General features: G+C 41.2%; 1 protein-coding gene across 6 annotated transcripts in view; it reads left to right on the top strand.

Annotated features, from left to right (window-relative positions):
- Positions 1 to 14,548, top strand: part of ALKBH8 (alkB homolog 8, tRNA methyltransferase) — a 50,816-nt gene that overhangs the window by 12,735 nt on the left and 23,533 nt on the right. For all 6 annotated transcript variants that reach the window (XM_028106029.2, XM_028106030.2, XM_028106031.2 and 3 more), the window contains 2 exons: positions 970 to 1,074; positions 2,203 to 2,273. In XM_028106029.2, the coding sequence (XP_027961830.1) occupies positions 970 to 1,074; positions 2,203 to 2,273 (176 nt within the window). The remainder of the gene's footprint in view (positions 1 to 969; positions 1,075 to 2,202; positions 2,274 to 14,548) is intronic.

Genomic DNA, 14,548 nt, shown 5'->3' on the forward strand with positions numbered 1-14,548 from the left:
AATCTTACTTAGGGCTTACTTTCCCTCATAACATTTCTGATTCCAGTGAAAGTAAGTTAGTTCTACTTTGAAAACTGGTTTGTTTTTGTTTTTTAAATATTTTAATTTTTTAAGAAATCTCTACACCTAACATGGGAATCAGTGGGGCTCAAACTCACATCCCGAGATCAAGAGTCACATGCTCCTCCAACTAAGCCAGCCAGGTGCCCCAAAAACTGTTTTTTAAAAGGAACTAATTTAGGGGTGTCTGGCTGGCACAGTTGGAAGAATGAGCAGCTCTTGATCTTGGGGTCATGAGTTCGAGCCCCACGTTGTGTGTGGAGATTGCTTTTTAAATAAAAAGAAAATTTAGGGGCGCCTGGGTGGCTCAGTCGTTAAGCGTCTGCCTTCGGCTCAGGTCATGGTCCCAGGGTCCTGGGATCGAGCCCCGCATTGGGCTCCCTGCTCAGCGGGAAGCCTGCTTCTCCCTCTCCCACTCCCCCTGCTTGTGTTCCCTCTCTCTTGCTGTGTGTCTCTCTCTCTCTGTCAAATAAATAAAATCTTTTAAAAATAAATAAAGAAAGAAAAAGAAAATTTAAAAAAAGGAAATGATTTAGAGAATAAGTAAATTAAATTTAAATTTAATTTTAAAAAGTGGAATAATTTTAAATAACAAGAAAGAGTGGTCAGGCTAATTTCCAGCATGTAAGAGTAAATTTTATAATTTTATTGCTGTTTTACAAAGTGCCAGAATTGTGAGCAAAATTTTTCTTTTGGATATTTTGTTTGATTAAAATCAATAAAATAACTTTAAAAGATTCTGAAGGTTTTGTTTTTATTGTTTTGTCTTATGGGTTTATTGTTATATTTAGACCTTGACGGCTAAACTAAAAGCTGTGTGATTTTTCTCACAGAGGCTTTTTTTTATTCTTGAGTAAAACATGCAAAGTAAATATTTTAATGTTTTATCTTTATGATTACTGACATCAGGTCTTCCTGACATTTGGGATAGCATTCTGGAGAAGTGGTTGAAAGAAGGTTTCATTAAACACAAACCCGACCAATTGACTGTTAACCAGTATGAACCTGGCCATGGTGAGTATTTTCTTATTTCCACATTGCAATCATATATTTCATAACTGAGTGGATTCTTTAACTCCCTAAAATCAAAGATATGATTTTTTTAGCTTAAATTCACTCTTCGCAATAATTTGCTTATGTTTGTTACCTGTGTTGACTTTAATCCCTTGCAGATCTACATGTTAATCCCTTGAGGAACTCCTGTCTCAAAGTGTAGATAAGTAGGCTGGCACAGTTGCTATTTGTGATTTTTTTTTTTGTTTGCTTCTCAACATTTCATTTAGAGAGGGAGGAGATTGTTTCAAAGACATAGGAAGCATGTGTAGTAGAAGAACCACATAATTGGCAGATACCAGAAGAAGGCTGCTTGGTTGGATGGTCTTGCTCTTCTTTCTCCCCTGAGAATGTGAAGACAATTCTAGGATGATATGTTAGTAAAAACCTTTCGGTTCCTGAGTTTTTTGCACTTATTAGCAGCATCTTCATGTGATATTTGTAGTCATGAAATGATCTTAAGGATTTTATCAATGGCAGACATTGTGGGGTTTTGGGTTTTTTCCTGCTTTTATCATAATGTATTGTAATTACGTATTTACCTGTCCGTCTCTCTGTTTGTCTGTATGCTCCCTGAGGACAGGGATATGTCTTCCCTGCTTTGTATGCTCTTACCACGTAGCAAATCCTTTTTCTTGGGAGATGCTCAGTTAACGTAGTTGAGAAGTTGATGGAAGGAGCCATATCTGAATGATTGATATGCTTAGTCTTCACACCTGGCTCTTGCTTTTGTTCTGCATGTACTTGGGAATCCCGTGTTCACGGGCAAACATGACTTTGGTATTTATCTGTCACATGTTCTCTTGGGCTGGGATTGGGTAGATGCCTCAGGCAAGCAGTGACTCTCGCGTCTTGGTTTCAGAATGGACTGCCAGTGGCTCTTCAACACTAAGTGAAGATACTTTTAGTTCAGATTCAGTTTGATTTTATGTAGTCACATTCACCCTAGATGTTTCCTTTTAACTAAAATTACAGTACCTTCCTGAGAACACCAGACAGTGTTCTCCCCAGTATAGTGTGAGGCTGTATGTATCTTAAGTCTACTGAAAGGAAAAATGAAGTGACCTGTTACTTTATTTTCTATCCCAGGAATTCCTGCTCATATTGACACACATTCTGCTTTTGAAGATGAGATTGTTTCTCTCAGTTTGGGGTCAGAGGTAAATGTTCAAACATTTTCATTAGCCATCAACAACTGTCTTACCTTATACGATGCTGTTTTCATGGGATTTCCCACATTTCTTAATTAAAACGAGTTAGGATTTAAACGTGAGAAGTAAAGGTGCTATTAGTACTTTCATTTCTTATAGAATGTAAAATTATCACAGCCTCTACTTTCAGGTGTCTGAAGTTTTATCCATCAGCTGATCAGAGGGTAGGAAAACCCCTGTTTACACATTTTTTTGCGCATTTCGCTTCTAGCTGGTGAAGGCAATGCAGACTACCCTCCTGACTCGTGCAGCATTGCCATCTAGTGGCAAAGGATGGTGACTGCGGGCCACAGGAAAAAACACAAAAAATGTGTGTTTCCAGAATTTTGATACTTTTTCACATATATCACCCGATCCAATCCCTTCAGAAACTCTGAGAAGTACAGGGTGATATCCTCATTTTTACAGATGAAGAATACGAGGTTCATGTTTATTCATCGACTTGTTTGTAAAGCTGCACTTTACTTGAACTGCTCAAGAAGATAGAAAAAGCATGCTTTAAAGTGATGGGTGCATCCTGCAGGTAGAATTTTAGTTAGAAATCAGAATTTTAAGTCCAGAAGAACCTTTAAAATATAAGGTCATCTAATCTAACTCGAGGTTGCTTCAAAATCTGATCTTGTTCCTGGAGGCGAATACTGTTTACTAGGTTGTTTTGTTTTGCATTTGTATAGTTCCCATCACTAGGTTTTTAGTGCTTTGGCTTTTTAACTGATACTGAATTCTGTGTGATCATGTTGATGATGTGACGAGAGAATTAGTGCTGTTTTATGAGACGGGTCCATCTTATCACTCATATGTGTGGATTTTTATTAAATGCTTTATAAAATAATGAGGACAGATAGGAAAAAGAAAGAGCTCTTCTCTGTCTGGCTTATTTTTATTTTACCTCTTATCCTGGCTTGTGGCTTTAGGGGATCAGTAAAGAACATCCTTGTCTTTTCCTCTTAACTGTGTAACCAGCTGAGAAAGGAGACATAACTGGAGAGCAGAGTGTCAACTTTTCTACTGAGAAAACACGGGAGATCTGTAGCCAAGTGGACGTGTTAATACTTCACCTCTGAATTAAAGTGACATGCCGTCCTTGTCACCGGTGCAGCCAGACAGCTGGAGACCTTCCTCGTAGAGGCAGGTTCTTCCTCTCTAACATCAGATGTGAAGGAGCATTTATTAGGTTCTGCAAACCAGCTAGATCTGAAAAAGAGAGGGAAGAGCTCAGCCGGGAAAGCATGCCCCAGGCTAGCCACTGGCCTGAGCCATGCCCTTCCTCCTGGAGACTTAGAAGTGAAGGAGTAGAGGGGCACCTGGGTGGCTCAGTAGGTTCAGTGACCAACCCTTGATTCCAGCTCAGGTCATGATCTCATTCGGCGTTGTGAGATCGAGCCTCGGGTTGGGCTCCACACTCAGTGGCGCGTCTGGGGGAGATTCTCTCCCTCTTCTCCCTCTGCCCCTCCCCCTGGTCGTGCGCATGCTCTCACTGTAAAAAAAAAAAAAAATTAAAAAAGAAAAGAAGTGAAGGAGTGGAGAAAAGCCAGGTATGTTATTCCTATACCCTCACTCCTGTGGGAATTTCTGCCACACCTAGGGAAGTATGAGGAGTGGGGCTAAATGTTCCTCCGCAGTTGGAAATCGTAAAGAAGGGAAAACGGTGCCCTTTACCTGCACTGATTATCTGCTGCAATTGTCACCTCCACTTGGTGTCTCTGAAGGCACATAATTTTTAGCTGCCAGTTTGAATGATGGGGTTCGTGGTTAAAGCTGCCTTGGTAATACAGAAAAGCATGCATGTTACAACTTATGACAAGAACAATAGATTTTCTTTTTTTTTTTTAATTTTTTTATTGTTATGTTAATCACCATATATTACATCATTAGTTTTTGGTGCAGTGTTCCATGATTCATTGTTTGTTCATAACACCCAGTGCTCCATGCAGAACGTGCCCTCCTCAATACCCATCACCAGGCTAACCCATCCCCCTACCCCCCTCCCCTCTAGAACCCTCAGTTTGTTTTTCAGAGTCCATCGTCTCTCATGGTTCGTCTCCCCCTCTGACATACTCCCCTTCATTCTTCCCCTCCTGCTATCTTCTTTTTTTTTTTTTTGTAACATATATTGCATTATTTGTTTCAGAGGTACAGATCTGTGATTCAACAGTCTTGCACAATTCACAGCGCTCACCATAGCACATACCCTCCCCAATGTCTATCACCCAGCCACCCCATCCCTCCCACCCCCCACCACTCCAGTAACACTCAGTTTGTTTCCTGAGATTAAGAATTCCTCATATCAGTGAGGTCATGTGATACATGTCTTTCTCTGATTGACTTATTTCACTCAGCATAACACCCTCCAGTTCCATCCACGTCGTTGCAAATGGCAAGATCTCATTCCTTTTGATGGCTGCATAATATTCCATTGTGTATATATACCAAATCTTCTTTATCCATTCATCTGTCGATGGGCATCTTGGCTCTTTCCACAGTTTGGCTATGGTGGACATTGCTGCTAAAAACATTGGGGTACATGTACCCCTTCGGGTCCCTAACAATAGATTTTCTTGTGATAGAATGTTTTTGACAGGTGGCTAATCTTTGTAATTTTGGAAAAAATATTTACTAAACATGTAAGTGTATCATGCTGTTTAAAAAGTTGGCTATATTTGGAGCCCTTTGTTTCATATGTAAAATGGGATTAATATTAGCTCTTGCCTGGCCGAAGGATTGTGAGTTGACATATGTGAACTGTTCTCTTACTCCGAGCAGTTTATGGGTGTAGGGACTTATGAGGGTAAGCTGCTTCTTTGGGCCCTTCCTGGAAGGTTTCACTTCTGTAACAGAGGGAAGGTCACGTTCCCATGGCCTCAAAATAAGGTTTCCAGTGGTCCCCAGAAAGGTGGCTTTCACCTTTTCCTCTTGCATTTACCCACCTTTGCGCCTGTTCTGTTTGCTTTTGACACTGTAGTTGCTTGCACTCTCTCCTGGCTCTTTGCCCCAGACCTGGAACCTGGCTCTCAGACTCCTGTCCCTTTTTCTTTATTTCCTCATCCTTGACAACCCTAATTGGTGTAAGAAATGTAATATAGTATCTACTCCAGCTTCCATTTCATTGTCATAATTTGTCAGTGCCACCACTGTTTTTAGTGTTTGTTTCTCCTTAGCTAAAATCCTTGAGATTATACTTAACTCTTTACTTGCTTCCTTTTCCTAGAAAATTTATGAGAACTCCTAATTTTTTTTTATTGAGTATAATTGACATACAATAATATTGATTTCAGGTATAAGGTAGTGATTTGAAATTTATATACATTACAAAATGATCACCATAACAAGTCTGGTTACCTTCTGTCACCCTACAAAGTTAATATACGTTACATCAAAACTCATGGAAAGACTGACCAAAGGGTTACCACGGTGCAGATAGCTGCTGGTATTAAACACAGAGATGGGGGCGCCTGGGTGGCTCAGATGGTTAAGCGTCTGCCTTCGGCTCCGGTCATGATCCCGGGGTTGTGGGATCGAGCCCCACATCGGGCTCCTGGTTCAGCAAGGAGCCTGCTTCTCCCTCTCCCTCTGCCTCTCTCCCTGCTCAGGCTCTCTCCTCTCTCTCTCTCTCTCTCTGTATCTCTGTGTCTCAGATGAATAAATAAAATCTTTAAAAAAATAAAAAATAAACACAGAGATGTTTGGAGAAGTACTAATTTTATAAGAAGTTGGTTTATCAGTAAATATTTTTTATTATGATGATTTTTGCAACTGAGTGGGCTGGGCAATTGGGTATTTGGTTAAGGAAGACTTTGTCTATTGAATGCCTGCTAGAGGGCTCCGTCTTTCGTTATATTACCTGTTCTCGCTCCAGGCTCATGCTTTTAGCAAATAGTTACTGAGTCCAGCGTGATCTTCTGAAATATAAGGTATTGAGTAAAAATTTTTTGTGAAATGTCTTGAGCGACCCAGTTTCTCTGTTGCCAGCTGAGTAGTTTTGTAGACTCTTCGTTTTTTTCCAAACTCCGTGTAGTTTGCCCCAGAGATGTTCTGATGCTGGAGTGATTCTCATCACTTCCTGTATGTCAGGAATGACTCACAGGGTACTTCTCTTTTAGGAGCGTGTTGCTTTAACAGACAGATGTTTCTTATTTTCTGATCCTCAGCACAAATTGGGGGAAGAAAACAAAGATACTTTCTTTATGGGGCTTGAAACAACTAATACAGTCGAGACCCTCAGCATCCTGACCACATCTTTAACCTCAAGTTCAGCCCTCAGAATGTGTCTATATAAGCAACATTTATAGCCTCAGAAGCCAAGCGATTTCTTCTTATTTTTATCTTGGTTCTAGGCCCCAGACTTCTTCTGTGAGTCCTTGGAATATTTACATTTTGTAAAGTTCTGTCAAATAAATTGTGTCTGGTATGTAGCTCCTTTCTCCCTTCTCTGTCCCTTAAAACTTCTTTGTGATACATATTTTCCATCGTCTCTGTAGTGCCCTCAGCATCGAAAGGATGATGATCTGCTATCCAAGCGGGCTTATATTTCTCCCCCATTTTGGGTGTGGGTGTGGGTGTGGGTGTGGGTGTGTGTGCAGGGGCGCCTTGCATCCATCCATAGCTGTGGTATGGCTGTGTGTATTGATGGAGGCGTATTGGGCCACGTCTTCATTTGCCTTTTTATCCAGTGTGTCCCTAACATTCAGAACTAATGTGGACCAGTGGATCTGCCGGTTTGTGGGCCAGAAGTAAATGCTTTACCTTGCTTGGTCGTGTATTTTTTTATACATCGAATTCTATTTTCACTTAAACATTTCCCCTACTAACTTATGTTCTGAAGATTCCAATTTTTGTTTAATTTTCTTATCTTTCAAGATCTCTTGGAAGCCCAAATCCCCTTTTGTGTAAATGGGGCAAATGAGAGTCTGCTGACAATTCTTACGGTGTTCTCCTGTCCTTTATAAGTGGCAGTGTCCATGCTGCCCTTGCAATACGGATAACGGCAAAGAGACAGGCCTGTTCCAGGGCCAGTAATCTGCTAAAAAAATCTGCTTCACAGCGTGACATCATGAAATAGAATGTTTTGTTGTATTTGGAGCCTTCCAAGTACCAATTCTTTTATCTTTTCAGGTAGAATTTGTACATTTACTTTGTAGCAAGACAGCAGCATTGTATCACTCCAGGTATGTAGAATTAGAATAAAATTTATCATTTGGGTGCAGAAGGCTACAATAGAGGCCTGTTTAGGAGATGCAGTGGTTGGCTGTTAATTGAGAAGTCACATAAATTGGGGGATAATATAATAAAAGATATGTACGTATTGCAAACACTTTGTTTTAACCTACATATAAATTCACTCACCAGTATTTTGATGTAGGGCCCTTCTTTTTGGGAGGGTCCTCAGTCTGCCTTGTCTTTCCAGTTTTCATTTCTTTAAGGTGAAGCGAAAGCTTAAAGTTACCTGTGACACCTGAGTGTAGGGTTTTATGTTTTGATGTTTCTATTTCCAAGATTTTATTATTGAATTATCACATCTGTTATAATAATTCATTATTTTGTTCACTTGTACTGTTTTTCAGCAGCATTCAACCTAGTGTATAGAGAAAAAAATCCTATCTTTTCTTTGTCAATTTAATTGGTTTACATACTATATCATTAAATTAAGTAATTGCAAAATAAGTGTGGATGACACAGAGTGCTTGACTTGTTAAGCATGTAGCTCAGGTGTTGAGAGTAGAAATGCATGAACGTGTTGGACAGTTGCCTGTGATCAGCACACATTTGGGGCGTGAGTATGCTTTCCAGAAGTAACGGAGTATATCAGTTGGTTAAATAGACGTCTCTTAAAAGAGCTTTTATTTCTCTGACTGCATTTTCCCGCAATGTGGGAGATACAAAAATACTTCCAGCCTTGATTCCCTCCTCCCCACCTCTGATTTTGGACCTGAATATCCAACTCTCTAAAAGCCATTTTCTTTTTTCTAAGCCTGGACTCATCTTTCTCTTCAGCCATTTACTACCTACTGCTCTTCTACCCTACAAAACAAAACAAGCTTTTGCTCTTCCCGTGCTTCCTGCTCTGTTTAACTGTCCACCAATGGATCAATTTAGAAGCTGGGAAATGTTCTTTTTTTTTTTTAAAGAATTTATTTATGAGAGAGGTAGAGCGAGAGAGCTGGGAGGAGGGGCAGAGGGAGAGGGAGAAGCAGACTCCCCGCTGAGCAGGGAGCCCCATGTGGGGCTTGATCCCGGGACCCTGGGACCTGAGCCAAAGGCAGACAACCGACTGAGCCACCCAGGTGCCCCAAGAACCTGGGAAATAGTCTTGACATACATTTTTATGATTGTGAATTTTGCTTTCAAGTACTGTTTTAACTACATCCCCCCAGTTTTCTTTTAAGAACAGCTCCTAGTGGCATAATTGTCATGCAGTAAAGCTGCACGTATTAGACACTCACGACTCTCAGGATGACGGGCGTGTCCATCATCCCCAGAAGTTTCCTTGTCTCCTGCTGTTCCTCAACACCTTAGATCACAAGTATTTTCCAGAGTCTTTTAGGGGCATCTTACAGGGTATGCTCTTTGCTGTATGGCTTCTTTCAGTCAACGTAATTACCTGAGATGCATTCAGAGTCTAAGCTTATTTGGTATCTTTTTTGCTGAATAGCATAAGAGCTTCAGGACTCTTAAACTCCATTACTCCCTGATAATTTATATCCCATTATTATTGTGTGTTTGAATTCTCTTAATTTTTTTTAGATACTTCTTTGGCACTTACAGTCAGTGTTCATTTAGACATACTTACTATTTTCTTTGCTTTTCATTATTTTATGTCACACCTTCCATCTGGGATCATTTTCCTGTTGTATAATGCAGCACCCTTTACATTCCCTTTAGTCCAGGTCTGCTGCTGGCCACTCTGTTATTTATTTATTTATTTTTAAAGATTTTATTTATTTATTTGACAGACAGAGACACAGTGGGAGAGGAAACACAAGCAGGGGGAGTGGGAGAGGGAGAAGCAGGCTTCCCGCCGAGCAGGGAGCCCGATGTGGGGCTCGATCCCAGGACCCCGGGACCATGACCTGAGCCGAAGGCAGACGCTTAACGACTGAGCCACCCGGGTGCCCCCACTCTGTTATTTTTGTCTTCATTTCACCTTCATCCTTCGGGGGTACTTTCACCGGGGACAGAATTCTAGGCTGGCGTTTACTTTCTTTTCGCGCACGAAAGATTTCATTTACTTTCTTCTGGCTCCCAGTATCGTTCTTGTGACCTTTGAAGGTGATCTTTGTTTTTCTCTGGCTTCTTTTAAGATTTTTTTTCTTTACCTTTTGTTTTCTGTAGTTTCATTTTGATGTGCCTGATTATCCTGCTTATTCTGATGGGTTTATTTATTCTTGGGATTTTTTTATGGGGTGTCTTGAACCTGTGGATTTTTTTTTTTCATCAGTTTTGGAAAACTCAGCCATTATCCCTGTAGGTTTTGTCTCTGTTCCATTCTCCATCTGCCTGTTTTCTGTAGACTCTTTTGCTTACCCTCTCTTCTGTGTTTGGTGTATTTTCTCTCTCCACTCCAGACGGTTTCTTCTGTCACTAATTCTCTTCTCAGCCACGTCTGATTTGCTGCTAAATCCACTCATCGATGGCCTCATTTCAGTCATGGTATTTTTCTGTTTTAGAGTATCTGCGTGGTTTTTCTTCAGATTTACGATGTCTTTAAGTCATGTCCAGTTCTCTGCTGAGATTTTCAAGCTTGGCGTTTATATCTGTAAACATGATAAGAATCTTTGTTTCTTAGCCTGTATCTTATAGTTGCATATTTTAGGTCCCCGTGGTTTGTTTCCATTCTCCCTGCTAGACTGACTTTTTCCAGAGCAGGTACTGTAGTTTGTTCTGATTCAGAATGCCTAAGATGGAGGCCGGTTTTCTGTATTTATAGAAAGCTCACAGACAATTACAATATTTAGTTAGGATTTTGAGTTAGAAAATGCTGAAAGGCTCAATCTGTTTAGTATCAACTTCAAAGGCAGTAGAATTTCATAGTAATCCTTCCCAGAATAAGTGGACATGAAATAATGTAGGTGCCAGGGGTGGTTGTAGTCACCATTCAGTTAAATACTCCAGCGCCACGCTAGGAACCGAGAAAGTGAAAGTCTGTGTGTCCAGACCCCTAGATGTTTGCACTGGGACTCGATCCGGCATGGACAGGTTGGGAGAGTTGGGTTCTAGCTTATCCCTGTTGGTAACTCCTAATGGACCATGGAGAAATCACCTCATCTCTGTGCTTTCTGTTGTAGTTTGAAGTTGGCATATAGTTCTTTAATTTTATTTGTTAAACAGAATTGAGAAGAATTTAATAATGACAGCAGCTACTGTAGCTTCCACTCCCACTGTTAACGCTAGTGTTACTATGACCGTTACCACCAGCAATGAGGTGGGCTTTTTGTTTGTTTGTTTTTTCTTTTTTGGTGTATATCTCCTAGTTTTGTTTTTGTTTTTGTTTTGTTTTGTAATTGAGATATAATTGACATACAACATTGTATTAGTTTCAGGTGTATAACATAATGATTCGATACATGTCTGTATTGCAAAATGGTCACCACAGTGAGTCTAGTTAACATCTGTCCTTACGCATGATTACAACTTTTTTTCCCCTTATGATGAGAGCTTTTAAGATCTCTCAGCAACTTTCAAATATACACTACACTGTTAGTAACTACAGTTATCATGCTGTATTTTAGCATCCCCAGGATGTATTTGTTTTATAACTGGAGGGTTGCTCACCCATTTCACCTACTGTGCACTCCCTGCCTTTGGCAACCAGCCTGTTCTCTGTATCTAGGAGTTTGGTGTTTTCTATTTTTAGATTCCACATATAAGTGAGATCGTATGGCATGTCTGTCCCTGTCTGATTTCACTTAGCGTAATGCCCTCCACGTCCATCCATGTTGTTGCAAATGGCAGGATTTCCTTCTTTTTAATGGCTGAATAATACTCTGTTCTGTATAAACACCATGACTTCTTTGTCCGTTCATCTGTCAGTGGACGCTTAGGTCATTTCCATGTCTTGGCCATTGTAGATAATGCTGCAGCGAACATGGGGGTGCAGGTATCTTTTTGAGTTAGTGCTTTCATTTCCTTTGGGTAAATACCCAGAAGTGGGATTGCTGGATCATAGGGTAGTTCTGTTTTTTAGTTTCTTTTGAGGACCCTCCATACTGTTTTCCATAGCGGCTGCACCAGCTTGCGTTCCCACCAGCAGTGCCCGAGGGTTCTCCTTTCTCCACATTTTCAACACTTGTGCCATTCCCTCCCTCCCTCCCTCCCTCCCTCCCTCCCTCCCTCCCTCCCTCTCTCTCTCTCTTTCTTTCTTTTGATAGTAGCCATTTTTTTTTTTAAGATTTTATTTATTTGAGAGAGAATGAGAGAGAGAGAGAGAGAGCACATGAGAGGGGGGAGGGTCAGAGGGAGAAGCAGACTCCCCGCTGAGCAGGGAGCCCGATGCGGGACTCGATCCCGGGACTCCAGGATCATGACCTGAGCCGAAGGCAGTCGCTTAACCAACTGAGCCACCCAGGCGCCCCGATAGTAGCCATTTTAAGAGTGATGAGGTGGTATCTCATTGTGGTACCCATGGAAAGTACTATCCTAAATGGGTTTTTCTTTATGGGGAGTAATCTAGGACCAGAGATACACTCTTAACTATTGACTTTAGCTGTCTCATTTTGGTTATCTGTGTATATGAATCTGTTGATTTATTTTGCTTAAGGAGGAAAGCCCAGAAAATAAATAAATGGAATTTAGGAAGCCTTCTGTCCAAAAATGTAAGGTACATTACCCTGTTCTTTTCACATAAATTGTTTATGATGAATGTATTCATTAATTCATTCAAAAATATTTGTTGAGTATAATCTGCTAGACAGAATCTAGCAAGTAAATAAGGATAAAAATCTCAAAAAATGTTTTTTTAAAGCCAAAATGTTTCATTACCTTTGGAGCTTTGTCATATATAAAATAAAACTTAATTTTACTGAAGTGGTTTGTGATTGACTCTTGTTTTTGGAGTCTGATTTTGGATGACGTGGATTTTCACTTCACAGTCCCTACAGAGGAACGAAGCCACAGTGTGATAAATGAAAGCTGATAGCAAGTGGTCTCAGTGCAAACACATAAGCATGATTATATTATAGGCTTTTTTTTTTTAAGATTTTATTTATTTGAGAGAGAGACAGAGTATGAGCAGGGGGAGGGGCAGAGGGAGAAGCAGGCTCCCTGCTGAGTGCAGAGCCTGATGTGGGGCTCGATCCCAGGACCCCGAAATCGTGACCTGAGCCAAAGGCAGATGCTTAACGACTGAGCCATGCAGGCGTCCTTGTATTATAGGCGTTTAAGCTAAGCATTTATAATATGGGATATTCAGTGGTGGCTAAAGTGTCTCCAGTTTAGCATTTTTTCTTTTTCAGGCTTATTTTTCTGTTATGCAAGGTCTCCTTTGCTCTCTTTTGTGCCTTTTGCAAATGTGTTTCGACCATTAAACTAAAAAACACCTCCTTTTGTTTTACATTCAACTTGAGCTCAGTCAGATAAAACAGTTCAAAATCTTGTGTATTTGGGGGTGGAGATGTAGAGATGGCAGCTTCTATTCATTCAGCAGCTGAGGCCTAGCTCTGAAGGCAGAGTTGTATTCAAAGGTGGGATTTGCTGACATATGCTATAGAGTAGATTTGTTTGTGGTGTTTTCTTTTAAAATTTTAGCCTCATTTTGCTTGTTTCACATACATAGTACTGCAGACAGGTTCCCAAGTATGTATCCTAAATGCCTACATGGTACCTGACCAGCTGGGGAGGTTTTCACACCAGAAACTTCAGATGATGCTCTGCTTTTTGCATCCTCTCTGAGCGGCGGTGAGAAGCCATGCATTTGGGCTGTAGGGGTATTTCGCTCCTGCGTGTCCCAGTGGAGGGACCACTTTGCTCTGCCTTAGAGCACCATCTTTATGTTCAAATGTGCAAGAGTTTCCCCCTCCTGACAAGACTACGGAGACCTGTCCTTTATAATATTGCTCCTGGCTGCAGAAGGAGGGAGTGGAGTTTGGTTTCTTTCAGTGATTTTCAAATGAGATGCCCTTGCTCGGCCTTGTTCCTGCCATTGTTCCTTTCCTTTGAGTTTCACAAGACTTGGTATTCTTGAGATTCCAGTTTTCAAGACATTTAGCAAATTTCAAGGCTCCTGTTTTTGTCGTTGTTTGGAAACATATCTTGCTAATAGGAGTCAAGGAGGGGAAACAGGTTGGTTCCAGATTTTAACTTGCCTCAAGGAATGGAAACTGAGCAGGCTTATACGGGAGGAGATTGAAAGGTCGTTGACATCAGCTGCTGGTCTCCAGCGTGTCCCAGACAAAATTCCTGTTCGGTCGTCTGCCCTGGAATAATACGGCCTCTCAGCAGGCTTCTCTCCCAGCTACTTCTCAGCTAGGCAAAGTAGACTTCTAGGGGTGTCATTTCTTTGTAGAGAGACAGAAAGTTGTATTTGTTTTACTAAAAATGTCTTCAGTTCCTCGTCTCCCCCAGGTGGACTAATGATCTGGTGATATGCTGGGGTTCTGTATTTGTGACCCAAGGAGAGGATGTAAACAGGCATTGTTGACATACCCGTGTTTCTTTGTCAACAGTTTGTAGCTTCAGTCTTGTCCACATGCGGTCGTGAGTGGGTCTCCTCTCCTTTCCCACTCGTCCAAACATGGTGGACATGGCCGTCAGGAAGCCTGTGGAATCACCCGTTTGCTGTTTCCAATAAAAAGCAAATTCTTAGTACGTTTGGGTCCAGTGACAACATCAGTACGACTACAGAAGATTTATATTCGGCAGGCTGTGGGAGACACGTGGGCTGCTGTCTCTTCTGCCCCCTTCTCGGCTGTGACGTACTTTCTTCAGTCAGAGACCGCCACCCTTTCGGCATTCGTCATTCTCTGTGAATCACACGTCCTGCCTCACGTCGTGTTGTCTCCTGTGTATACGCCCTTTCGGGTTTCAGAAGGCTAACCATCTCAGCCCCTTTCTGACCAGTAAGGATCCACGTTGAGTTTGTGTTCTTATCCGGAGTGCTGCCAGTAACAGCGTACTCTCCATCTTCCTGTTTAGCTGACTCGGAGATCTGTTTATGTACTTTCCTGTCATGAATCTTCCCTTCACTTGAGTGATAGAGTGATGGCTGTGTCTGGGGTTTTTACTCAATTGTA

This window comes from Eumetopias jubatus, unplaced genomic scaffold (assembly GCF_037043125.1).
Source record: "Eumetopias jubatus isolate StellerSeaLion01/CBP00866 unplaced genomic scaffold, mEumJub1_p1.0 scaffold_13, whole genome shotgun sequence".
NCBI classification, from domain to species: Eukaryota; Metazoa; Chordata; class Mammalia; order Carnivora; family Otariidae; genus Eumetopias; species Eumetopias jubatus.